Source organism: Dromaius novaehollandiae, chromosome 19 (assembly GCF_036370855.1).
Source record: "Dromaius novaehollandiae isolate bDroNov1 chromosome 19, bDroNov1.hap1, whole genome shotgun sequence".
NCBI lineage: Eukaryota > Metazoa > Chordata > Aves > Casuariiformes > Dromaiidae > Dromaius > Dromaius novaehollandiae.
In genome coordinates this window covers 5,984,776-6,012,551 of record NC_088116.1, presented here as the reverse complement: position 1 = coordinate 6,012,551, position 27,776 = coordinate 5,984,776, and the positions used below count along the sequence as shown (strand labels likewise).

At 44.3% G+C, this 27,776-nt stretch overlaps 2 protein-coding genes across 6 annotated transcripts in view; both read right to left on the bottom strand.

Annotated features, from left to right (window-relative positions):
- The window catches only part of FAM222B (family with sequence similarity 222 member B), a 41,508-nt gene extending 22,473 nt beyond the window's left edge, over nucleotides 1-19,035 (bottom strand). For all 3 annotated transcript variants that reach the window (XR_010392274.1, XM_064523265.1, XM_064523267.1), the window contains exon 1: nucleotides 18,846-19,035. The gene's annotated coding sequence lies outside the window, so the exon portion shown is untranslated. The remainder of the gene's footprint in view (nucleotides 1-18,845) is intronic.
- Nucleotides 1,194-27,776, bottom strand: ERAL1 (Era like 12S mitochondrial rRNA chaperone 1). Of its 3 annotated transcripts, none has more exons than XM_064523268.1 (11): nucleotides 27,631-27,776; nucleotides 27,282-27,437; nucleotides 26,885-27,012; nucleotides 26,722-26,799; nucleotides 26,499-26,545; nucleotides 26,085-26,146; nucleotides 25,515-25,627; nucleotides 24,615-24,998; nucleotides 23,938-24,087; nucleotides 23,591-23,671; nucleotides 1,194-1,527 (listed from the first exon to the last, which is right to left on the bottom strand). In XM_064523268.1, exons 1-11 carry the CDS (start codon nucleotides 27,713-27,715, stop codon nucleotides 1,294-1,296), a joined length of 1,518 nt encoding a protein of 505 aa, XP_064379338.1. In that variant the 5' UTR covers nucleotides 27,716-27,776; the 3' UTR covers nucleotides 1,194-1,293. The 3 variants fall into 3 exon arrangements, with proteins under 3 accessions (XP_064379338.1, XP_064379339.1, XP_064379340.1); XM_064523269.1 differs by lacking the exon at nucleotides 1,194-1,527 and adding an exon at nucleotides 20,351-22,959; XM_064523270.1 differs by lacking the exon at nucleotides 1,194-1,527 and adding an exon at nucleotides 22,905-23,028.

Sequence of the window (27,776 nt, the reverse complement as noted above, 5' to 3'; positions counted from 1 at the left end):
CTCAAAAAGAAGAAAGTCACTTAGGCAACCCTAAAACTATTGCTTGATTTTAATTTCAGACAATTCATCTTTCCAACCATGAAGTAACCAAGCTAGCAGCTAAAGTCAATATATTAAAAAGTACATTTTTCTACCTTCAATTAACTGCGTTAGCACTGTTTTTAACTATTTGATTGATAAATGCTCTACAGAAGCTGTAATTAATGTGTTTTTTCTTGGAACACATACTGAACCCCTTGGCACTCAGACATTTAATGAAAAGTAATTTATCAACTTGTTCTGAATAGCTGAATCTGACTTCTTAATGCAGAGAGAAATACACACTTCGCTTAAAGCACTGCTCTGAAAACGTAATGCATGCCACCAAATTAAAAATGCCATCAGACACAATTCTGATTTTGATACGGATGACACCAACCAGAACTCTCATTTAGCTGAGGAACAGCGTACAATCTATGGCTTAGTGGGGATCCTCCATCCTGCGATGCAGTCCAGCGGGAGATCTGCAGATGTGCTTTTACAGAACCGAAGTTCGGGCTGCATTTTTAGGACACTGGACAAAGCTCTAAATTCTACAAAGCCTGCACTGCTGGGAGCCTCTGCACCTCTGCTTGCTGCCGAGCAGCGCTCACAAGCACACCGGGAAGCAGCATCACAGTGTATTTCAGTCTGGACATGTGTTCAGCTGCTCACAAAGCAGATAAAAATAAAGTGCTTACGGACTGTTGGAATGCTAATTTCTCAAATTGAGTGTTGCTTTGGTAGTTGGCATATGCAAAAAAATAGCATTTGGGAGGAAAGGCTTGACACCACAGAAAATTTTATGTTGGTATTAACTGCTGGGGGATTACCCAACCTTTAGTGGATAATTCAAAGCCTAAAATCTAAAGTCACATTCCTGGAATTATGGGCTACAAACACCCAATACAGCAATTGTTCTGTATTCCATGTGTTAGCTTGAACTGAAGGATTATATATTTCCATTGCACATGCAAGTCTGTTTCCCATTTCTGCAGTGTCTCGCTCTCTTCCATTTGTCTTTTGATGCAGATAAAAGCCAATGCAGATTGTAACTGCTGATACAGAGAAAGGTGCAAAACACGCTGCTTTCTTTGGACTGAGAAAAGAAAGTACTCAGGTCCAGACCGCTAGAGCATGTCAAGAGATTGCCTTTGAAATTACAAAACTAGAAATTGAGAGCAATGCTTTTTTATTTGACTGATCAAAGCAATTGGAGAAGAAAATAAAAAAAATAAATTGGATCCTACAGTTGCAGTCTAAAGTCCAACTACGTCACATATAATATGGGACCAGCTGATCCCATACAAACATAAATAAGGAGAGAAAATACAGAGGTAAAGTCACTTTAGCTCTGAATACACTGTCTCCACAGATCGCTGCTTCAGGGTCTGCCAAAGAGCAACAGGAATCCATTTCGAAGGAAGAAAGACACAGGAAGCACGTACCCAGCATTCTAGCCAAGGGCACATATTTTAAGTCTCCAGCGAAGAGTAGAGGAGTAAGCTCCTGCCAAATGAGAGAAAACATATTCAAAATGTAATGGCTATTTGAATAAATAATCTATTACTCCCCCTGTGATACTGCTCCACAGCTCCGACTGTGAGATCCCAGCAAACTGACAATCTTCCGGAGGAGCGCTTTGTGCTGGTAGTTGAAGAGTGACAGATCGTAACTCCCCCAGAACGGAGCATCCGCTCTGATACGTGCTCTGTACCGCGAGTGCAGAAATACAAATCCTACTACAGGTAGCAGCCTTGTAGATCTCAAACAGCAGCAGAAATAGACACCCACAGTCACCATGCTTCGTAATATAAAGGATTTTAAATATCTGCCAGGCCGTATGCTTGTGGAAATTTCTAACTATAGAGAGTGAACCATTTAGATCAACTCTGAGCTAAAATGATCTAGCTCCTTGCCTTTCACTAATATATCACACAGCATCCCAAAAGATTTTAAAAATGTTTTCTTATGAAAAAAATAGGCAGCAGTCATTTTAACGAGCAGGGCTGACAACAGTCTTGCACAGGAGATCAAAAAGCTCTCCAGATGTTTATTTTAAATGAAATTCAGAAGCCAGTATAAACCAGATTTTAACACTGAATAATCCTTATGATAATTTTCATGAGAAAACCAGTAAAAAGGTTTCATCCTACCACTCTGAAACTCTTCAGGAATGTGTATAATTAAAAAAAGACATCCTGATGAGAGGTGCAAGCATGAGAATCTATGACCATAAAACTGAGAACCAGCTTTTGCTTCGAGAATCTCCAGATCACAATTCTAACAGCCCCACTATGAAACTTGACGGCTGCTAAGTGTATTTCTTGTTCCTGTGCTATCCACTTTGGTGGATGCCCAACACACATGTACTGGGTCATCACATATGAAGGAAGCCTTGGACCTTCCTCACTAAGGTTACTCAAAACCGTGCACTGAAAAAGTGTCTAAAAATCTCAATCCTAAATCTTAAACTTCTTTTCATCTTGCTTTTTTATTGAATGTCCCTTAATTGTGCAAAAGCAGAATGTTCAGTCCTCAATCTAAGGATCCTGGGACTTACACTGACAATGCCTCTGGAAAGAGGAAGAGAAAAGAGGACAGATTTCCCATAGCTAAGATGCTTCTCTGGAAGGAAAGCTGCTATACTGCAAGTAAGATAAGTAAGGAGGGAAAGCAATACAAGAGAGAACCTTTACCAAGGTCACATCAGGATGCTGAATACTACCCATCTGTAGGGGAAGATTTAGATACCTATATAACTACATGCGTACATTCACTTGCTGGCAACAACAGTCCTCATTAAACCAAACTGCTTCTCAGCATGAAAGTAGGAAGTAGGGAAGACAACATTAACTAATAAAGACAAAAGGAAAACTGATGGAGCCAGTCCTGGATGGGTTCTCCCTGCAGGAACACACAGCCACGTGACAGGAAGGGAGTGTACTGAGCCCCCGGATCACTCAGTAACAGGCCACACGGACCATCCCAGCTGGAAGGACAGACAACCAGCGCTAACGGCTCCCAGCCTGCACGAAAGATGGGATTCTGTATCCATTCAGGAGGGAGCAGAACCAGGATCCCATCAGGAACAGGGGCTTTGAGGACTTTGCTGCCCCACAAGGTCGCTTACACATTCCAGTTCCTCATTGCTCTGAAATAAAGGCTGTTGACGCGTGGCAGATCCTGCAGACAGACAGTATCACAAAGAAAAAAAACCCTGCCCCAAAATATTATATCAGTTACTGCGATGCCCTTAACAAAAAATGTTTCTTGCCTGTTTCAGTGATCTGAAAGACACTCTGGGCAAAATTTCAAGCTATGACAAAGTGATCGTATCACTTCTGTGCTGTACTCTCTGCACAAGCCCCTGATTCAGCAGCATGTAATAAAATCTTCATTTGCATGAAAAGCACTCTCTGATCACAAAGTCTTCTTCTGTTCAACAGTCCTCTTCCTATCTGCAGTGTAAAGATGTAAGCACCACTGTCATTTTGCTGGTGACTAACATGGAATATTCTGCACATACTTTATTAAAAGAGGCTACATTTTAATACAATCTTTTACTAAAATTGTAATAGTATTTTTGAATAACACAGTAGCAGCATACATCCAAACTACGCACGCTCTGAAAAGTTAACATACTGCGCTTTCATATGCACTGTTAATAATTGTGCCACACAAATCACATTTCCTATCAATACACAGTAACCATAAACAGCTCTAAAATGTCTTTAGTAAGTCAACAAGTCCAGCCTTTTCCAGTTTGCATTTACAGTGTTTAGTGTCATGCTACAGACGGCTTAAAGATGCTGTATTTCAAACTAAAGGAAGGTGTAGTCATGCAAAGAACAATGTTCTTATTGCAGTAAGATTAATCTCTGTCACGAGAAACCAATAAAAAACAAGTATGTTGTTATCTTTCTTTACAAAGACCATTAAAGCTTGGCCATGTTAGGAAACTTCTTCCTTTGGACTAAATTATGAGCCAAATATATTTAGGTAACACATACCGACATGTGCAATTAATTGGTTCCCAAGGAGAAAGTCCACCAGACTGAAGTTTAGAGGCAGACTGAAGGCTTTACATAACAATCCTATGCTCTCTCCCAACCATGTGGTTTTTAGCTTAGGGATATGTCACTGAGGTCAGTCCTAGTTTTCTGTCCTGCGTCAGGTAATACCATCTCTCAGTTTCAACTATTTGTCAAAGTTAATCATACATACACACCCCCCCACATACACCCCCAAAAATCACACTGGACTCTGAGCCAACTCAGTCAAAAATAAATACCTTTCAACAAGACAGCAGTGCAGTCCCCATTTAGAAATGTTTTCTTTCATGTTAATCCAATGCCAAAAAGTTATGATATATGCCATGCTGATCCAGAAAAGGTGCTAATGATGCTGCTGTCGCCTATCTATCATTGAATATCTAATCTAGTACATGCCCATGAAATGATGGCCCTATGACAACAGGAGCTTTAAACTGGGCCACTCAGCAACACATGTACACTGAATTTTTGAACAGCTATTCTAAGCTGCTTTGCTAGCAATTTCTGGCCTGTACAGTGTGCAAGCGCATAGTTCTGGCCCTCACAAAGAGCAGACCTGTAAATGACATCTTGAGGATTAAACTGATTGAGATGCAATTTGCCTAGCAACCATTCATTAAGCAGAGTTCAGAAACAGGCCAGCAATCTATTCCTCCTCCTTATCTGAGCAGTAAACAGATAACAGTCTCTACTGTGTCCTCTATCCTCTGTTTCAGACACATTGTAAACAGATTTTTCAGAAGTTTAGACTCCTACAGTAAATCTCAGAGAACAATCCTGCTCTCTGAACACGAGGGATTCGGTTTCAGCAAGTGCCTTACAAGCCTGAAACAGCTCTAGAGCTATGATAATACAAATCAAATTGGGAATGCATTTGCAGTTGCTGTGTCTCCAATACTTTCTCACATTCAGCACTAAGAGCCTATCCTAGCCTTCAAAAAAAGAAACAAAAAATCTTAATCACACAAACATTTGGCATTGCTATTCTGATCACTGGGAAAAAAAAAAATCAATAAAAATCTTATTCCTTTCTTTCAACTTCCGAAAGAAATTGATTTGTACTTCTGAAATCTTTGATAAAGGCTTTGCCCCTCAGAGAGGAAAACAAATGTCACGTCCTCCCTCCAATTAAGCATTTTTGCTCATAAAATAAGCAAGGTAGAATGTAAACGTCATCAGCTAAAATCAAACTAGCTATTTCAGCTTGAAGAATTTAGCTGGAAAGATTAGGTGAAATCATGATTTTGCATAATTTTTTCCCCACAAGACACATCTGATGATATCCTATTCGGCTCCCAAGTTAAACAACAAAGACCAGCATGGACGTATTTAAGACTATATACCTGAATGAGCTTCCTTTGGTGCACGGTTCTTCTGGGAAATCACTGTGACAAACAGCATGCTATTACAATTAAATATGCAAGAAAGAAGAATTAAACTGACCATGAATAATTAATATCATATAATACTACTTCATAAGGAAAGTCTGGCTGAATATTCCCATAGATACACCTATATACAAGGCACACCAGAACTGGTAGCTTTTCTGTTATGAGAAAGTCTAAAATACTGAGTAACTTTGTGGCTACTACCCAAAACAAGAGTAAGTGCCAACCATCTGTGCCTCCCTTCTCCTACTTACTGCCTCTCAAAACTTCAGAGAAGCTTGAACAAATACAACAGCCTGGAATAGTTACTGCGCTGCTCATCTACATTTCAGAGTTAACAGGCTTCCCAAACAGTACCCATTAAAAAGCAGAAGCAATTAGCTGACTTCCCAGTAGAGAGAATAAAGCAAATATGACGCAACGATTACTTACAAGATAATATCGGACTAAGGTTGTGAGAAAAAACAATTAAAAATGTTTGCAAGAGCTAAGGAATGCAGCTTCTTTCCCAGAACCTCTCTCAAAGAGAAAGATATCATCAGCTCCCAGAACAGATCTTCCTGTTTCAAGTTCACTATTTTAGAGGCTACAGAACATAAACTGAACCCAAGCCGAGGCGGCAATAAACTCCCGATCTCCAGCACAACCCTGCACTATCAGCTTCTAATTAAAACAATAATTAAAAATATGCTTTTTCACTAATATAAACTCTGAATCACTTTAATATTTACTAAAGTCCTTATAAAGCTGGTGATCAACTCTTGGCGTTTTCCACTAGACATTAGTCAGGTCACCGCGGTGCTAATCAACATACAATATACTTGTTTTATGTATTTAGCTGGAAATCCAGTTCCCCGTAAGCTTATACAACCAGTGCAGCGCACACACACAACAACCGATTGCAAAGCACTGCTTTTAGAGATATACATTTCAAATCCAACCAGAATTTGTCATCATTAAAGCAGATTGGGCATTACTAGTGTATTTGCTGAAGGTGACAGTCCTACGGTTAAAAAGACATTTCTCCCTAGCTCCAAATCCCGCTCTATTTCAGCTGTCAAACCAGGTTCAGACAGGAGCATCTAGGTCCTCTAAGATACAACGTCTACCCTTTTCCTCCAAAGCAAACACAAATCAGGAGTCTTTCTACACAGAGGAAAAGTCATGTTAGAAGTATGCTAGTTTAATATTAATTTTCTATTAAAAATTAATAGGATTAAATGAAATTCGCGAGCTAGCAGGCACCGAGACAGTTATATTGCTGCTGTTATCATTGCCTGGAGGAGCAGGATGCAAGAGAGAAAATGACAGACAGGCTGCGGTATTTCTGCCAGCAGCCGAGCGGCGGTCGCGGGGAGCATGTACCGGCCGGGGAGAGCAGCGCGGGGCCCTTACCGGGTGCCAGCAGGGCCGCAGGGCGCACGCAGCCCTGGCGGGGCCCAGCGCTCCATGGCCTCGCTGCGAGGAAAGCGGCTGGTCCCCGAGGCCTGGGGGGCGGCGGGGCCCCGGCAGGGCTGCCCCCAGCTCTTTGTCAGCGCTGCCCGGCACCCTGCAACAGGCTTCAGGATCCCCGACCGATAAAGAAAGGCCTCATTATTGCAACGCGACAGGGGGATGGCCACCGCGCTCCGGAGTTGCTGGGTTTTAGCAGCACAGTGAATTTATTGGCTCCCCTCGGCTTTGCACGCGCTAGTCGCTGCTGTAGAGAAAAGCGTTACTCGGGTGTCAGCCCGGCCTCACCCCAACTCCGGCGGCAAGCTGCTGCCCCCACCCACGAAGCGGGGCTGCCAGCACCGGTGCATGCCACAGCGGCATGCCGAGCTGCTCCAGACACCATGGCAACTGGAGGCACGTACGCCACCGGCTCTGACCGCCAGACACAGGTAGAAAGCTCGTGAGAGTATAACTAGATCTGAAAGCGTACTCCAGGAAGGCTTCAGTCCCAGAGAGTGCTCCCCTTCCCTTTCCTCGTCCTTGCTCCGAAAGCCAAAGGCTGCGAACGGACGGGGCAGGAGAAGGCTTTCCCTCCCACGCTCAGCGATGGGTGGAGAAGCCTCCTCTTGGTGCGTTTCAGAAGATTCGGGGAGAAAATCCAGACTAGCAGAATCCCCTCTCCAGCAGCTTTGGGAAGTGCTGCTACTAGCCAGAAACTGATGGAAAAGGTAGAGTCCGTAAACAGCTCATCCTGGTGAAAATCCTGGCGTCTTCCCACTCGAGATCCAGTCTTCTGAGTACTGGCTCTGATCTGCGTTCATTTGCATGTAAGTCCCTTTCTGCCAGAATTAATCACCTTGCCAATAAGCATCCTGCAAATATTCTGAGTTTACATAAGAGAAGTTTGACCTTCAGTCACTATTAATGCTAACAGAATAGAAAAAATTAACCACAGTGTAATAAAAAAGTCTGGATCTGCATTTCTAATTATACAACACCACACTGAAATATTTCCAAGCACCTTACTAGCGATAAAATAACAAATGGACTACAGGCTTCCATCTTGAGCAGCGGATGCAAAGGCAAATGACATTGAGCTTGTCAGAATTAAGGAACGAGGTAGTCGGAATTAAGGGAAATAAAGTGACATACTTAAACTATGATAACAAAAATGTTAATAATTAGAAAAACAGTCACCTTAAAATTTTAAAATTTCATGTTCTCTCATACTTTTTAATGGCTTAGCCTACTTTTTCCAACCTAATTTGCATTATCAAAATAGGCCTCCTGCTGGGAAGCATTAAAATGGCAGCCCCCCATTGAGACAGACTCCCTTCACCAAAGAGTCTGAAGGACTAACAAGTATTTCTAAAAACATTTTAAATCCGTTAATGTTGTTTAGTAAATATTTATCTAGAATTAATGCAACTATCAGAATTTCCTCTAACACTCACCATTAAAGCATTTTAGAAAAACATTTGATAAAGGAGTAAGTAGCCACAAATGCTTGTACCGTCTCTAATCCCCTTCCAAAAGCCAAGGATTCTCACACTCTTGTGCTGCACCACTCCAACATTTTTCATCCCAAATCTCAAAGCATTCTCCAATATTAATCAGATAATAGATCTTTGAGCTACACACTGGACAGCTGCAGAACGCCACAAGAAGGTGCACGGAGCAGCCACGTGCAGAGCAGAGCACACTAAATCCCGCACACCTCGAAGCACAGGCTGCGAAGGATGGAAACCGGGTTCTGTTTCCTTCTGTGGTTCTCTCTTGCTGAGAGGAACAGGGGCCTGCAGCACACCCAAAGTCACTTCTCTAACACGGTTAGTCAGCAACGGAGACGGTGAAAGAACTCTGACCATCAAACGCCAGTGCTGGGCATTCATCACTGCATCATAAATGAGAAACAATAGGAAGCTTCACCTGATTAATGTTCATTTTGACACATTTGGATGGCTGAAGGACAAGTTTGCTCTACACTTTGCAATTAATTCTATCTGCTGAAAAAACAGGCTTGTATAATAGTAGTATAAATCTCAGTATTATTGCTATATTGAATATCTGGATTCTGATACGAACATATGGTGCTTTACACAAATATCTGCTCTATATATTACATTTTCTGTACCATCTACACAAAAAACAGAGTTGTATCTAAGCCTTTGAAAACAAAGTAAGTCATTTTCTCGACAACTACGTGATCTCTCAGATTTGCAGTGTCTATTTCTGTCAAGCTGACTAGGGAGAGCTTGTCCAGTTAGCAGAAATAAAAATATATCTGCATGAATAACTGATTTATTTTTAATAAAATAAGATAAAAAAGACCTTTAATACTGAAATAGTCTCAACTACCAAAAATCCCTAACCCACAGAAGACAACACATATACTGTTAAACTGTCAAAATAAAACTGAGATTGGCATTGTAATTTCCCTTAATGAGAAATGTCACAGTCAAGAGATGCATTTTAATTGTCACACACGATGAAAAGTACCTATTCAGTCTTCATTTGTTGTATTTAGCACTAACACAATAGAGGATTGTAGGGCTTCAGAGGGTATTTTCTGATATCATTAGCATTTCAGTGTGCCCATGCCCCATCAGATCATTAAGAATGAACTTGGCTCTCTAATGCTATACAATAAATATAACAGATCACTTTCTTGTGTGAACTGCTCAAGGTCCTAGGGCAGCAATTCTCAAAGTATCTCAGCCTGAACTTCCCTAGCAAGTGGGGGACCTCACAGTAATTAGTACATTCTGCAACTGGAAACTCAACTACTAGAAACGCAGATCCTTTAAGACAAGCCAGCCTACAACTTGGAAAACATTATTCCCAGAAGAACTGTTGTTTCCATCTTTGAAAGTTAACAAAGGTTAGTAAATAAATTACATGTTCAAAAAGAGTTGCAAACAAGAGAAATTCCTTTATCCAAGTCTAATACATTCTCCAACAAGCAGTCATGTCTAAGGGTTCATATAAGATCACTGAAAACATGTTTTATAATGTTTTATTTTCAGTCACTGTAAATTTTAACATCTAACTTCACTGCTGTGAGGCTGTAATGGATTTTTATTTGGCAAGTCAAGCGCTGTAAAGCATGGATTATGAAAAAATTAAACACAAAACATTTTTAGATCTAACTTTCATCCAGAGACTGGGTTTTACGCACTTTCACTGGAAATGTTACATCAGAATAAAATCAAATTTAATTGGTTCTTAAATAACTGAACAGTCACTTTAATTTTACTTCAGTAGCAGTAATTCATAAATCAGGTAGCTCAAATTCTAGCACAGAATGACAAGAAAATAGAGTAGACCATACTCAAGTAGAATATAAACCTTACACAATGAAAGGTGATTTTTCTTAATCTCAGTGCATCACCATTTTATAGACATCACAAAACTACCAAGACAGAAATACTTAGACTTAAGGTCTATCAGCCCTCGGATGCTACACAAGTCCTCAGCAATAACTGATTAACAAAGACTAACCGATGATAGGATCATTGCTAAACTGGAACTGCTAGAAGAATGGCTGGGATTTTAACAGCAGATGCAATTTCTCTCATGCACACTAGATGGAAGTATGTAAAATCTTAATTCTTTCCTGTCCTGTTTTAAATTTAAGTGGCTGAAATATATATCACACGTCACATTTTGAGAAGCCTTTTTTCTGTCTTTCATCTGCAACTTTACTCATTGATAATCTGTATATGAAAAGATGCTCTGAACTATAAAATTGTGGTAAAAATTAATACCAAATATGAGAGAAAATACACCAAAAATGTAAATATACTAATTTTGCAACTAAATGTATTCCGTTTCAAGAGCATTTAACAAGCACTACTGAGCTCTATCACAGAAACTCAAGTTTCCCTTTAGAAACAGTTAGTTATCTTAACAAAAAAACAATTCTAAAATTACTACCTTGCCAATGAATAGAAACAGGGATTAGAAAAAGTATAAAAGGCTCCAAAAATACTGCCGCAGTTTTGACTGAAAAAAAAATCCACCCCAAAAAACAAATTTCTAGAAAATACTGGGAGAAATATATGGTGAAACAACAACCTGAAGTCTTGCAAAATGATCTAAACACAGATCAGAGCAGCAGACCATCAAAACTGAATGGGATTAAATTACACACAAATCTTCTGGAAAGTATCTTAAAAGTGACTAGTTCCAAAACAAGCCATTTCTAAATTTAAACACTAAAGAGTTCACAGAGAGAAAAACTAAAATCAAGTAATGGTGTGACCAGGAAAAAAAGGAATTGGGAAGAGCCGTTTTCCCTTGTCTGCTCTGGCTTTTTCACATATTGATTTTCCTCTACATTCATTCACAAATGCTCAGCATAGCTGTGAACAATTTAAAGTTAAAGTATGTGTGAATTAGAAGCTCTAGGAACAGGTTACCCATTCTACAATATAGGTAAAAGTAAAAGCTGATGGCTTTCCAGGAGCTCTTAAAAAAAAAAATCACAATAGACGGGTGAACTGGAAGATAACGGTAAGCAAGCAAATAACCAGGTTTCCCTGTCCACACTGCAGCCAGAGCATCCTATGCTTGGCCCGAACTGTCTCTGTTCTCACAAAAGCACCAGGCTTTGCCTTCATAGTCCTCATTTACCTCTTGAAACTCAAGAATTAAAAAGTAAACACAAAAAGGAGCAGGCTAACTACAATTGACACAAGTCAGCTCTATTCAAGTGCCAGTTCCAGGCTTCATTTGTAATCAGGAAGTGGAGAACGTGTTCAACGTACCTTCCAGGAATTTACAGGCAGCAAAAAAGAAAGGCACTTCAAGACTCTTCTACCTTGGAAGACCAAAAACTAGGAAAACCAGTGACGGACAAAAAGATGGGTTAAGACCAATGACTTTGCTGGATAGAGGAATAACAAACTAAGCATGAAGGACTCTCCTTCCCAGATGTCAAATACATATGCTTCTTTCTATTCCATATTTTAAAAAGATTAGCAGAGGAGGAAGTTTATTTTGGAGAGTGGAAGCATCTGTGTCAGTTTTTGAAAACGGCTGATAAGATGCTTTCCATCCAACAGAATTTAAAAATATATTTATGGTATTGGCTTGAGACAATAATTGTACAACACCTTTCAAAGCATTCAGTGTGCAAGCTGCCTACAGAGAGGAACAAAAAAGTGGTGATATACAACAGCCACAGGAAAGGGGAGAGCTCTGATGAGTAAGTCATCTAAAATTCATGCTCAAAATTTAACAGAATGAAAGCAAGAACATGGATAACAAGACACAGCAAAGGATGCACTAATATACTAGGAGTAGGAAATGAAAAACAATTCACAGTACTGAATACTGAATTATGCAATATGCATACAAACAAGAGTAAGTAAAAATACTTCTTTTTTTTTTTTTAATTTATTCACTGCCCTGTACCCTATGTATAGTGGTAAATCCTTTTTCTCTGGCAGCAACCCTACATCCACCACGTAGGAGATTACCTGGGCAAGACTGAACTAGGTTACCATCCTAGCTGCAAAGCAAAGGAAAGAGAGAATACCAGTGTTTTACCTGTCTCAGGATAAAACACTGAGATACAGAGAAGCAAAATTACAGAAAACAACTCAATATGAGATCCACTATGAATAGCAAAGCACGTCATTTCACCTATTTCCACTTGCTCTCACATGGTTCCCAAATTAGAAACAATCAGAATCCTACTGGAAACAATATACAGCATCTTAATTGGGCTGTCTGTACTACATACGTCAGCAGCACATCACTTGGTGGATCATTTTTTTGACTTACTTTTTTTTAAATACTAAAAATAACTTCACTTTCATGGTTCACCTTTTCTTCATCATGTTACTAGAGACATCATAAGAAGTTAAAAAACATTTTCACTCATTTCATGTAGACTGCAAACTGAACATGCTAAAGATGGGCTTCCCTGGAGGCAGGATCTGTGATTAATTCCATTCAATAAAATTTTACTTGAAGGTTTGTCTCAGATGTGTTGCATTTACAGAAAAAGTTTTCTAATACATTTCCCAATAATATATCTATCAATGCATCTGTTTAAGAGCTGGGAGCAGTTTAGTTATCTATAAATACATAAATAGGGCCAGAAGCTCAAATCAGCTGTTCTATATATTCAAAAGCACCACACTGTCTTTCACATTTAGAAAAGTCTGTGCCTTAGCTTGGGTGAACTGCTGTATGCAATTTGAAAAATTATAATAAAAACCTCTCCCAGTTTTCATCCCAATACACCTCAAATGAGGTCATCCACATTAGTTTTATTCTGTACCAAAATCAGATTTTATCTGATCAAATTATGTTCTTGAGAAATTACTCCAATAACAAAATATCACCATTTTCTTCACAAACCCTGGAAACTTGGACTAATTTTCAAATGCAGTATAAACAAGTTAAGTATTGGGAATACGTAAACTATTCACAATTCCTGAGCCCAACAACAGGAGAATAATTTTAGTAACAATATACCAACTACAAAACGAGAATTGAGGCATGAAGAAACAAACAGATACAATGCACTGAGCTACTGAAATTGGTCTATATAGCCTATAAAACTCAATCAACCATGGACCACAGTCAATTTTTTTAAGTGTTCATTTAAATCAAATGACTAAAACATGAAAAGAGGTGGTTGAAGAACACACCAGCCTCTGTCAAGTCCAAACTCAATTAGGTGAAGGCAAAAATGAGGCCAAGCTATACCTATTTCAGATAATAAGTTTAGTATTTGAAGAATAATATGTCCGTCGGAAAAATATCTCTGGACAAATTTAAAAGCAACTTTCCTTGATCCCAATCAGCTGAATGAGTTACTTTTAGTAACTCTATTCCTCAGTAGCTAAATCAGTATTTGGAAAAGAATTTTTTTGGAATGAAAAAAAATGAACAGTGTGAGAAACTCATTTTAGCATTCCTATTCAAACTAATGGCCTGCAATAAAAAAAACCACTGCTCACATAAAAGATGTTATGATTAAGATTTTAACACGGAAAAGTTTCAAAAATGGGAAAATAGGTATATGGCACACCACACTAGGAATACAAATTTAAATTACTCACTTAACTTTCCACTTTGAAGAAAATTTAAAATGATGAAAACTGAAAACAGTGGAATGATGTGGTTCATTACTGATGCAGAAAACTGCAAAACCTTCATTCATCTTCAGTGCTACCCTACCCCATAAACAATCTCTCCGTTACAGTCTCCAACGCTATTCAGTGGCTGGAAATCTGTTACTAAACTGTTGGGTGTAGCATTTAAGTGAACCAGTACCTTGTTAGGGAAATATGCTCTGAATGCAATTATTTAAAAGTACCATTTATCTGTTAAGTAAATGAAGCAAGACCAGATTTTGCTAAGTTCTTGGTGGCATTTATGGCAATTCTGTAAGTCCCCGAAACCTTGAAATTACCAAGTTTTAGAGAAAATACAAAACAGACATTGTTTCACCTCCCATCTTCACTATTAAAGCTAGGTTTCTAAAGATGAGAAAGAAAGAAAGCTCCACAGGATGCAAAATGTTCCAGCGATGGACTAACAGGTGGCTTTGGGATGGAGGCAGCCTGCGCAACAATCTGCACCTCTTCCTTTCCCCACCTCCACGTGCTGGCCAGTAATGAGTGAAGGTCAAAATTGGAGAAGCATAAATAAGAATGGAAAAAAAAAGGTGAAGGAGAAAAGCATAGCACTCAGCAGGAAACAAAAGAGTTCCTATCACACATCCAGGCATTTCAGTAGGTGCAGTTGAGAATACAAGCTAAGGCTTGTACATGTTTCACAGTAGTCTGCATTTCTGAGAAACACAGATACTTCAGCCCTCGACAAAATCCTTCCTTCACTTCTTGAACTTGATCCCTGGTAACAATTCTTCTCAGAAGCAAATGTAGGTTTAAAAAAAGTACATCTATCAGAGGACAACTTGAAATTAAAAATAAAACTTAAATTAAGGCAAGAATCCAAATTACAGAAAATGTAAAGGTTCCTTAATTTTGCAGGTGGAGAAAAGCAACACTATGGGGACAGTCTCCAGCACTTTTAACGTTGTTAACAAAAACAGCAACCCAGGCTGTGCTAAAGCAGAAAAATTGTGAATCTATTTGCAATAGAAAGTGAAAGGGGAATCAAAAATACCATCTTATTAAATGGTATGTATTTTGTGGTAAGTATATTATTTATTCAATTAAGAAATTCACAAAATGATTGAGGTCGTATCATAAGTAAGGTCACTATTTAATGTCAATAATAAAGCAGAAGAGATTCTTATGAGAATTTACGCACCTGCCTTTTCTTTTATCTCGGCAGAAAATGAGATTTTTTTTTTTTTACACTTCAAAAGCCATGTAACATAACAAATAAAATATATGCCAAGCATGAAGGCACAGAGAACGTGCCAGCATCTTTCAGCAGTCATCTTTCCCATGTCATCCACTATGTCAGATTTATCTATTTTTTGGCTTAATTTTTGTTCCAATAATACACATCCTCTCTCTCTAGACTCTCAGGCTGGTTGGACTTGAGCTCAAGAAGGCTTCTTAAAATAGCTGAGAATATTGAAAATATTTGAAGTAATGCTCATATATTAAAAGCCTATTCATCAACTGATATTCTAACTCTAGGTCTCTCTACCTACTAATCCCCCGAAAGGGTCAATTCTCTGATTTCTGACCTCAGAAGTTATATAAAAATGCACAGTGTAAGCATCAGTTAAAACATAAATAGCTTTTCTTTTATGGAGAGTTTTTTCCTCTGAAAACCATAGATCCTGTATTTATTGCAAGCCTTACTCTCTTTTTGTCTTGACTCTTCATTGCTTTTGATCCAAACTTTCATCTACTCAGAATTACAGGAGAACAGTTAATTCCCCATTGCTTGCTTTCTGTTGTGGCTGCTTCTCTTTCCAGAGTTTTCAGACCCTCGATGCTTGCTTTACACAACACCAGACCCAACTGTATGTTATTCCTGCATTCTCGCTCTCCAGATTGTTGGCTGTGAGAGCTTGTTCTCTTCGTCTCTATTATTTGTAGTATGTTTCAACAATGTCTTCCCTACCGCTTTATATATTTACTTAATGTATTCAGTTTCTAGTCAAGGAGGTAGCTCCACTTCTCTTCACATTTTTATAGCTCATTCAGTATGAGCCCTTCCTACTTTCATCAATTCAAGGAGCATCACGTGAGGATCAGTCCACTGTGACAGCATGATCCTGTAATCTGGACTCTCAAGAATGATTTTCATTTGTTTTTCAAGACAGAAAAGAATTAACCTCCACTGAATGTGGTCCACGATTTTTTTTCCAGAGGCTTCTTCATAAATTTATTTTTCATAAAATTTATGAAGCGCTCTTTTGCTGCTTCCTGCACACCTGAAATGACAAGCTCTGGACTCTAACAAGTGCAAATTCTTCAGGGAGAAAAGGTCTGATCAAAACCATATGCACTGAAAGGAAGAAGGAACTATTATGACCATATTCCCCAATTGCCTTTGCAGCACAGATCACAGAATTTTGTCAATCAGTAACTAAATCAGATAAAATTTCTATAGACCATACATAAAAATCAGGAAACCCAGTAGATCTAGTGAGATTTATTCAATCATCACAGTTGCTGTAGCAGAAATGACATCATTCAGGAACCCAACCTCATTTACTGAAATAGTGTGCTCTCTTGTAGCTATTAAGAAAACAGAGAACTTGGTTTTATAATAAAGAGGAAAAAGTATCGTTGCAGAAAGTTTTCCAAATAAACTTACATTTTCTTGAGATTTCAGTTGCGATTAAAAAAAAATAGTACCATCACAAAAAGTGAGTGCAATAAATTATTACTGAACTTCTCGATGCCATAACTGTAGACAAGCCTGTATCTGCAATTTATCTTAAAACTTGTACCTAGCAGTTAGATGCAATATCAATAGGAGGATAAAACACACATCATAAGTCCACACAGGTGCTGCTCTGGAAGATCATATGCTGCATAACCAAAAGCATGTAAGTAGTTTGCTTGCTGAGTGGACTGAAAACAGACAAATAAATCTCTGCAATATGAATGTTTTTCTTCACACTTTTGTATTTAACGTTCATGTTTTTCCTGTTAAGATGCTTCAAATTTTGTTGGCAAGAAATGAGAATTACAAGAAACTGATTAACAAAAGCTCTTGCAAATCACATTTGTGATAAGAAAAAGACACTTTTCTTTGAGCAACCCTTGGAAAAGATTACACGAAGGATTTGCACATTTCGATCCAGGCATAAACTATGTTGAGATTGCTGTACGGTAACGTTAGTTAATAATTCCCTTTCCTGTTCCACATTCAAGAGAAGGAATTTACCATCACAGTGCTGACACATTACAGCAATTCCAACATCCTCATTTCTGAGAATAAAGAAAGGTATTCTAAACATTCTCACAAAAGTAAGCATTCAAAGCGCTAGGATTCCAGAGGGATTTTTTTGCTGTGCTTATATATAGGTATGTGAAAGGACTTAGCTATTGTGCGTGCACGAACAAACCTCACAAAAGTGTCCATGCTGCTTACGCTATTTCTTGACCTTTCCAAAAATAGCTAACCTCTCGCTTCCTGAAAAGATCTGGAATTAATTTCCCAAAGGTATACCCTAATAAAAATATTCTCAGACATCGAATTCAACTGCTGCCGTTTCTACAGTAAAATGACCTGCGATAGTTACTAGCTCAGTCCTCGGTTCAGAAGCGATGTACATAACTTGGGCCTAGTCAGGATATTTGCTCTCTGTTAACAGCTTCCCTGGACTTTCTTCAACGGTCTCTTTAAAAGGACAGGCTGAGATGGCCCCTTCTACAGATACTAGGCAGGAGACTAAATTAAAGGTAAATTTACTTGAGAATCCTGATAAACATGCTCCAAAGGCATCAGCCACGCAACTCAGAAATACTATTCCTTGAAAAGGGGAGGACAGAAGATGTTTTGTTCCCCCTTCTGACAGATCTCATCCAGGAGATTACACTGGGAAAACTCACATCACGTAAAGCCAGAATAAGCGTTTGGCATCCAACTCTAATGAGACGAAGTATCTTTCCTTCGGATCTCTGTAACCAGCAGATTTCACAGCCCGGAGTCTTTCACGGAGAGATACCTCCACCCCAACCCGGTCGGCACCGCAATCCAGGCTGACCACCGCTGTCGTTGCCGTGGAGGCAGGTGGTCCCCGGCCGAGTCGGGCCGCGCTGCTGGCCGATGCTGCAATAGGGGGGACGAGCCGGGCTCGACCCGCGCGGAGTTGCTCCTGGGTCCGAACTCCAAAACGGGGCGTGATGAACCGCGGCTCGGTCTGAATGCGGGGGGCATCCGCACCCCGGGGACGAGCACCCGGGTCCCGGTACCCCGGGAATAAGTACCCAGAGACGGACACCCCGGTCCTGGTACCCCGGTATCAGTACCCCAGGGATGGACACCCCGGGTCCCGGTACCCCAGGGATAAGCACCCGGATATTGGTACTCCCTAGGCGCTACCGGCCCCCGCTACCGGCGCCCCAGGGACGGCGCCGGCTCCGGCTCCGCAGCAGGGCCCTGGCCGCCGAGGCCGGGCTGGGCCGGGCCGGGCCGGGTCGGGCCGGGCGGCCGCCGCCACCTTTTGTCCCTCGGGAGCCCCCGGGGGCGCCCGCCCGCGGCGAGGCGGCCGCCGGGGAGGCGCTCCGGAGCGCCGGCCCCCCGCGCAGCCCGTCGGGCGCCTCGGCGCTGTCGCGACGCGGGGGGGGTCGCGACAGCAGCCGCCACTCTCGCGACAGGCCGGCGCGCTGTCGCGACAGCGGCCGCCGGGAGGCGGGCGGCGCCGGGCGGCCTCGCGCCGCGGCCGTTCGGGGTGGGGGGAGGGGACCCCGGCGGGCCGGGAAGGACAATGGGGGGAGCCGGGCCGCGCCGCCGCCCCGCGCCGCCGCCGCGCCGCGCCCGCACTTACTCTCGGTGCCCCTGCCCGGGCCTCATGGCGCCGCCGCCGCTGTGCCCGTGCCGGCCCCGCCGCTCGCCGCCGCCGCCGCCCGCTCTCGCCGTGGTGGCTGCGCCAGCCGCTCCCGCGCACGCGCGCTGCCCGCCAACGGCCCCGCCGGCCGCCGCGCCGCGCCGCCCCGCGCGCACGCGCAGCCCGCGGCGGCGGCAGGGGGAGGGGCGGGGCGCGCCGCGCCGCCGGGCGGGGAGGGCAGGGGCGGGGCGCGCTGCGGCGGCCCCTGGCGGCCGCGGGCGGCGCCGCGCCGGGCGCGCGTGTGCAGCGCCGTGCACCGCGCTCACCCAAGGACTCCGCGATAGGAACCGGCAGGCGCAGCCGCAGGACCAGCACAGCGTCCATGGTGCATGCCCGGCCGGTGGCAGCACCGCGGCACACGAGCAAAGCTGGCACTGCCACCCTCCGCCACTGGCTACACCCCATAGCAGCCATCAGTGCAGGTGCTTTAATCCCCGTTTAAAGCATCTCTCCGCTCCGGCACACAGAGCTGCCCCAGTGCTGCTGCAGCAGGCACCAAACTCACAGGTGCAAGATGTGTCCAGAGCACAGAGGAAGGAAACTTTTTTCCTCCCCCCCCCACCCCTAGGACTGGCCAGCCAGGCACCAGGACCATGCCTCCTCCTGCCACCCACACTTCGCTCCATGTGTCCCTCCCTGTCACCCAACCTCCCTCTCCTCCTCGCCCCAAGGACAGCACAGCGGCTATAGGGCCTGCTACCGCCATCGCTTCGCAGTGCCGTCCCTGCTCTCTGCAACAAAACAGGAAAGTCTTAACTAACGTCCTATGTGCTCCATCGTCTGCCCGAAGTTAATTAAAACACATCTCTGCTTCAGGAAAACAGTAGCTTCCACAGTCTGAGTTCAGACAAACGCCAGTGGCGCCTTTCATAGTAAATGTGATTGGCTTGTGATGTGCTAATTAACCTAATAATCAAGCCTCATTAATGAGCTACTTCCCCACATTTAGGACTGAGCAGGTTGTAAGCGTGTTGCCTCACCAAGTCAGCTGGGAAGTTGAGAGACTTTGCACATCCTCACACACAGAGCATTTCCATTTCAAGCAAACCTGTCGCCCCGACTCCTCGGGACCAGCTGCTGCTCCGGGCACTTGTCTCTGTTTGTTCTTCTGCCTGGCAGAATCCCTGGAAAACGCTTTGCGGCGGCTTGATGCTGACCCGCGTGTCAAAGCCGCACAAAGGAAATGGTTTCCCCATTGTATCCGCACCAGATGAAACATCTTTGAATCCTCAAAGCGTGCTTACCTGTCTTTCTTCCCTGCAAGGTGTAACCTTCAGAAGCACCTGTGAACACGCCACTGCTATGGAAATGTGATCTAAGCTCAGCTGGGAAGAAAGGAAAAAACACATAAAAGTGTCCTGGTTCTAGTCAGAATAAAACAGATAGAAGGTGGCAGCTGTGAGGTCTGATTGACAGAGAGGAAGAAAGGAGATGAAAACAATTGCTTATGCTGGGACCTCATTTTATTGCGAGCAAAACACAAAAGTCAGATAGAAACATTCCAGGAACCACAGCGTCCCCTGCTTGGAGAAAACAAGCCGGGCTATCGTGTACCTCTCTGAAGGCTTCCTAGCGTAGCTTTCAGAGGATCTTGTGTTCTTGGTGGTAGTATCTTTTTAACGGCTCAAAGCCTTTTGCCAGTGCTGGTAGAGCATCTCCTGCCTTCGCACCGGAGAGGCACAGTGTGGGCACAGTATTTCCTAAGAAGGTTTGGGTTCCAGGCAGGAGCAGAGAGTCCCCAGAAGACCCTACCAGATGTCTTTATTTAACTGTCTGGGCAGCAGCCCAAGGCCGCCTCACTCGAGGATGCTTATTTATAACAGCACGTGGGGATTCACCTGGATTTCTGGCAGGAAGCTATACGGCTCTCCCGCTGCACAAGTGGGCCGAAGCACCGCAGTGTGCAGACACCCAACTCAAGCCCCCACGTGCCAGGACCACGTACAGAGGGCACGGAGGGGCAGGGGCCAGGCACCACGCGTGGCAGGAGGCATATCTGCCTCGCCTCCGTCACTCAGCGCCACAGCACCCCGTGCCAACAGCTCCCGCGTCACAGCGCACAGCGTCACAGACCTCCTTATGGCCCGGTCTTTTCAGCCTCCAGGCCTCATTCAAGCCCTGACCTGTGCCATTCCCTATCCATCCCCAACACCCGAATAACCTCGAGCTGCAGCACCCACTGCTACTCCAACTTCAGGCTCTGTAAGCGTGACAGCCTCTCTGTTTGTATCTGCAACCCTGGTACAAACAGTAATGACTTTGTAGTGACAGTGGTGTGAAAAATTATTCAAATGTAACTGTTGCTGAGAAAAGGTTTTGACCAATTTCTGCAAGACTAACATGCCACTCTGAAGAAGCGAGCATCTGGAGACCCTGCTATAGACATCTTCAGACCTGAATATTCATTCAGTAGCCAAACATCCAGACCTGTGTACAGACAGGACCCCCAGTGGGCATTGAAAACAAGGTGCCTGGGGCAGAAAGACACTTATTCCCTGCTCCATCTCCCTTTCTGATAAATATACTCCAGTTACTGCTTGCAAGTCCAGCGAGCCATTCTCTGACCTCCTGGCTGCTCTCACAAGGGGCCAGGGAAGCAGCTCACATATACACCAAGAACAGATCATGATTCCAAGCTCCGTATCTCTGCTTCTCCAACACTCCACTGAGTCAAAAAGAGTACGTCACCAAACCCACCCCTCTGCGGTGAGTGCCACATGCCAGAAGTGGTGAGTGGCTTGGGAAATTGGAGGAAAGGATGATGGGGAAAAAGGAAGAACAAAAATTCTTACAAACTGCAACACAGAAGAGATCAAAATGAAAGAAGCAGCTGGCAGCCATTTAAGAAGATGGTGCGTGCACACCCGTGGGAAGGGCTCCAACACAAGAGTTGGAAACCACTGGCTTAGCATCACATACTGAGTTTAAGAGCTCCCTCTGTCACACCCAGTTATTACAGAGTGTTTCAGCTAGCCAAAACTCCTCCACTCAAGCAAACCCGGGTAATACTGACTTCCTGCACTGTCATACTCTCATGAACTCCACAGACTGCGCGACAGAGAGCAAAGCAGAAGAGAACATCACATGGGCTGGGGTAGCCTCTTCCGTTTCCATCCCCACTGGTGGAATTCCCCAGCCTTCAGAAGAGATAAATGTGCCCTCACTGTAACCCTTTGTTCACTAAAGACAGGAGATGCCAACCTTTGCTCTCTCTCTCTTCCCCCCCAAGTTTAAATGATCGTAATATTCACCCATCCCTTTTTGGGCCAGAGGACTTCAAAGCACTGCACAGCGTTTACTGCACGGGGACTACTCCATCTGCTCAAACCTGACTCTGCTGTTCTCTCCAACGGCAGCATTTAAAGCTTTTGCCTAAAAGACAACGCACAGCTGCAATTCCATAACAGACATTAATAGCACTGAAAACATTAGGCAGCGGTGTACGATGCATGGGGCACAGAACTGCACGTCCCAGCAGCACTGAGTATCTCCAAGTCCGCACTTCTGGAGGAGACCCAGGCCTTAGTCAGGTTTCCCCCACTCTTGCCTCCCTCCTATCTTCATTCCACAGTTGGTCAGGTCCTTCTGAACATCCAGCCACAAACACTTGACACTAAGGATGTGGGTCATAGCCCAAAAGAAGTGGATGACAGGTCTATAAATGCAGCACTAGAACCACATGTAAAGCTGGCTCTCTGATGCCTGTCCCCAGCTTCCATAAGATAAGGTGCTGTAGAAGGTCTGAAAGTTTTATTTCAGCTTGTGCCATTCTCTCAAAAGAACAATATATTCTATTTCAGCCCATTATGTTGATTCCACCATCCTCTGTTTCTGGATTGAACAAAGGTGCTAAAATACCCACAGGGAAAAGAGCACTGGTTTCTCTGCGTGACCAGAGAGCTTGAGGGCTGTCGAAACCTATGCAAAGAGCTCAACTCTTCACCTCCACCCTCAGCTTCAAGCGGATATCACACAGGAAAACGTTCATCAGGTCCTGGCCAGCCTCCTGAGCAATCCTGCTGATTACCGTACCTCTTCTTCCAATCAACATTTTCTGTATTAAAACCCAGAGAGAATATCATCATATCTATCCTCACATCACTTAACTGTGGGGAAGAATCACCTGAGAAAAAAAAATGTAGCTGCAGAAGCAATTAAAGGGAATATAGCAATCAGAGATGTCCCGAGACCAAACCACAGGCAATCGATCACTTTGGAAAGGTGCAAGAGTTTTACTGAAACTCTTGATTGTTTATAATGAAGCTGAAGTCAGATGCCCAGCGTGTGGAGGCCATGGATCTGTCTCAGGCACGGACAGCTAGGCATTGGGAAAGACTTCTATCAGGGCTTGGAGAAATGGCTGCTCACCTCATGGGTGTCCTCATGCTCATATAGCACAACGGCACGAAGCAGCCTGCTGGTTTTCTATCATGCAGTACATATGAGGATATCTGGCTTCATCTTCTGTGTCTAAGGCTACAACACCCCAGTGTCTCCTGAACCTCACAGTGTACAGTCCTGGAACTGCTGAAACTGTGACTGTGCTGGGCACCTGGCTCTTCCCAACACCAAGAATCCACGGCCGAGGGACAGGGCGTCTAACACAGCAAGGATGCATGTGCGCTGGATCCAGGAACCTCCCGTCACACTCCCCAGCGCCCTCTCTCTCTCCTGATGTTACTCACCATATGAGACCTCCTTGGGACCACGAGGTTCTGCACAATGAGGAGCTCTCCGCTTGGTCCCTCCTCCCACACCTCTGTCACCTGCAACAGCAAGCACAAACTCAGCAGTTCAGCAGAGTACCTCAGGAACAGCAAATGCCACTCCTTCACAGACAAGGACTCCAGTCAGCTCCCTGAATCGAGCCCATGGGTGCATCACGCCACCTGGCACGTAGGGCTGAAGCCACCCCACATGCCTTGTAAAGAGTCTGGCAGATTTCACAAACCCAAAGAAAAGGATTCAGATCGTAGTCTGATGTTTCCAATACAACAGCTTGAAGGAAAGTCTGCTTGCAGATGCTTCCCACCTGATGCACACTATAGGGCACTTCCAGTGGCAGGTACTCCAGTATCTTCCCCCTGATGACGTTGTCACAGATCTCTTGAGGTGACTGGTTGGTCAGAACTCCACTGTGAAACTCCCAAGGGCCTGGCTTGGCTTGCATCAGAAGGTACCGCTGTCAGCACAAAATGCACATCACACCCATTAGCTGTCACGTACCACTGTCGTACGGTGCCACACACCTCTAAGCTCATCTTGCAGTGAGTCACTATGAGGACACTGCTGCTAGTTAAACATCAGGGCAGTAGTTTAATAATTTTGGTGGGAAATGGAGAAGGGGAAGCTTCTGAAACTCAAACTTGCCACAGGATCACACCTCCCTAAAGTAGTTTATACAGGTTACAAAAAAAACCCACAGCATTACTGGCACCTAAAAGATAATGCATTGGGCAGCTGCATCATTAAGAACAAGCTGCTGCTTGGAGAGCCCCAAATAAGAGTGTTCTGTACAGGAAACTCTGAAATTACAGTGCACATGTAGCCCTCCTTGCCAGAGAACACCCCACCCTTGGTATGGGCCCACCCCAGGACAAAAACCATCAGCTCTGCTGATGGAACATGAAGCTCAGTATGAAGTATGGGGGTACCATGAGGGTAAAAGCACACCAGCTTCAAAGCAGAAACAGTTCAAAACTCAGTTACCTTTAGTGTATCCACCTCCTCTCCACTGAGAGCTGCCAGCATGAAGATCTCCTGGAAGCATGGCCAGCCTTTCATATTTTTGAGATCTCTACATCCACCAGGCTTTGGGCCTTGCACTTCCTCTGTGACAAAACTGGACCCCGTATCACTGCTGCTATGCAAGCTACAGCCTTCTTGGACTTTATCTGTTTCCTGCAAACAGTGAGACTCATGGGCCCTATTCTCTGGTGGAGAAGCTTGAGCAATTTGAGGAGGAGTTTTTGCTGAAGAATCGGAATTATGTTTAAAATCAGATTCCACTTTCAGTTTCTTTCCATTTACGACTCCCTCTGTTAGCTCAGTTATTAGTTCCAGCAGGATGAACTTCTTCTTTACCAGATCCACCTAATATGAGAAAGAGAGGTGTCAGGAATCTGCCATAAAAGAAGTTAGCAGCTGGGCCCTGAATTTTAAGGAGCTGGAAGAAGCCACCCAAGCTGGCTGCTGCAGGGCAAGGTTTCTGCAGTGGAACAAGACAGTTTTCCTACTAAATCACAGTGTATCAGTGGTTCAAGAATGGTTCGTCCAAACACCGACTGCTGAACTTCTGACCGACCAGCTCTCCTATGGTACAGCTACTGTTTCCAGGTTGATTTAAACCCTAGTTTGCAACGTGCAGCTTCAGGGGTTTGCATGCATGCACATTTACACACACACACACACACACACACACACACACACACACACACACTTCAGTATTCTGGAGCAGAGGGGGAAACAATCAGCTTTGTTTAACACATCTAGTCTCAGTCACCTGAAAATTCATCACTGCTGAACCTGGATGCTGTTTGAAGACATTGATGTAACACGCTGTGGAAGGCAGAAAAAGAAGAAAAAAAAAAAAGAAGCAACTTTATTTACCTTGTTCAGAACCAGGACACTGGGAATCTGGGGAAACTGAAAAAGACATTTCAGCACCTCTTGGCTCAGACAGTTTCGTGTCCAGTGATCCGATACATCCACCAAAACCAGAACTGCCAGAAAATAGTGAGAAAAATATAATGAACCTTAATTTTCCAAAAATGTTAGCTTTCAGCTTCCCCAAAACCTACAACCAAGTTCTTCCCTTCTGATTTTACCTTCCTCTCTTCTACAGCAGAAGCATACAGATGGAAAGGGAGTGTTTTAATTGTCAAGAAAATAAAATGCAGTTTATACTTATCGTCTTAAGGACATCACACGTGCTAATATGCAACATCCTAGCCCAAGCTATTAACCCAACCTGCCTCTCCTTAGCATCAGACAATTCTTGTTCTCTTCCCCAGCTAAGCATTTGGAAATCTTTTCTGGGCCCTTCCCTCCTCTGGCCTGGTTCACACTCCCAGGTCTGCCCTTAGTGCCCAGTAGGCATCCAGATGCCACATTTACAGGGCCGTAAGTTTCTAGAACAGATTAATGTTTCGCTTAATACAAGGGAAGCTAAGTGCCCACCTATATCTGCATGTTGCATGCTCTCCCATGGGTCCTTCAGCATGGATTCATCGAGCTTATGTCTGAAAGAGAAATGCAAATTAGTAAGCTAGACCCATGCTAGATCACAGCTGTCTTCCTTCCCCTTGAAAGGGAGAAAAACACATTTTCCATCATCCCAGCTCATGCAAAGCTGCTCTGCAGCCTATACCATCCCTGATTACATGCGCATATGCAGTATGAAACAGAACAGGGCCCAAGGGACTCTATGTGCTACTGAAATAACAGTGAAAAGAAAAAATCATATACAATAGTAAGACTAAAAATATATATTCCTGTCACTCCTATTCTAAAAAGTCTTACAGTAGAAATCATTCTGGTCTTATAAAACCTTCATTGATACGACACTCAATGCCCCCACAGCAAGAGTAATACCTTTTGGCTTTCAAGGGACTCGTGAGACCAGGTGTGTCCAGAATGATCTAGAAAGAGGAAAGACAGATCTTACAAGTTTGTCTGTGGTTGATGGCAAAGCTAAAACATCTGTCTGTAGAACTAAAAACAACCACGGGATACAAATGACAAAACCCAGCACTATCTGGCTAACATTCCCTGATGCCCTGAGCGCAGCCTCCCTTGGGCCCATCCGGAAGCTCACCAGCTGCGTGTCTTCATACGTGACGACACCCCGGGCTTTGCATCGGGTCGTGTGCACTTTCTTAGAGACCGGGAAAACCTAGAAAAAATTAAACATTTTCAACTCAGAATATGCCAAGAAAATCAATTAGCAACCTGAATTTCTTGCTATACCACAGCTTTACCTTTCTGCCCAGGAGCTGATTAGAGAGCGTGGACTTCCCAGCATTCGGCGCACCAATGATAGCGACTTTTAAAACCTTGGGGTTCTTGGGCTGGTCAGGTTGGTGCTGTAACAGGTGGTCTTGCTCCTCTGCCAGGGCAAAACAGAAGTTTAAACACGGATAAATTGCTACAGACAGTATCACTCCAAACACGAGTCAGAGGGCTAAGAAGCTCTCGGTAACATCAGGCCACCTGACATCACATGGGTGTGTGTTGCTGCACTTATCTGCAGCAGCTCGGCGCTTCCAGCTGCACGTAACCACTGGGGCAGCTGGCAGATGCGCATGAGACGAGCCCCCCCCGGTCCCTGCTGCAGATCCCGGCGGCGGTGCCCAGCCGGCACCGGGCTCTGCTCACCTTTGCTGGTAGCCACGGGCGGCGGGTGCTGGCCCAGGGCAGCGGCCGGCTTCTCCGCGGAGATGCCCAGGATGTGGCCTAAAGCGGAGCTGCTCCCGCGGGCGGGGAGGGCGGCGGCGCTCGGGGAGCCGCGGCCCAGGAGATGGCTCCGCCGGGCTGCAAAACAGCAGCGACCAGAGCTGCAAATCCCGCTGTTTGCACCGAAACCGCCCCAAAACGGGCCGCCCCTCCCCCCCCGAGCCGCGGGCAGCGCTTCCCGCTCCCCCCGGCCTCCGGGGCGGCCCGCCACGGGGCCCGGCCACCCCCGGGGCAAGGCCTCGCCCCCGGCCGCGGTTCCCGGCGGCCCTACCTGCGCCCATCTGTAGGGACCCCGCCGCCGCCCTCAAGGCCCCGCATAAACCCCGCGCCGCCGCCATGGCGACGGGCGCCGCCATGTTGCCCCGCCGCGGGGCACGGCGGGAGGGCAAGCAACAGCCGCCCTGATTGGTGCAAAAG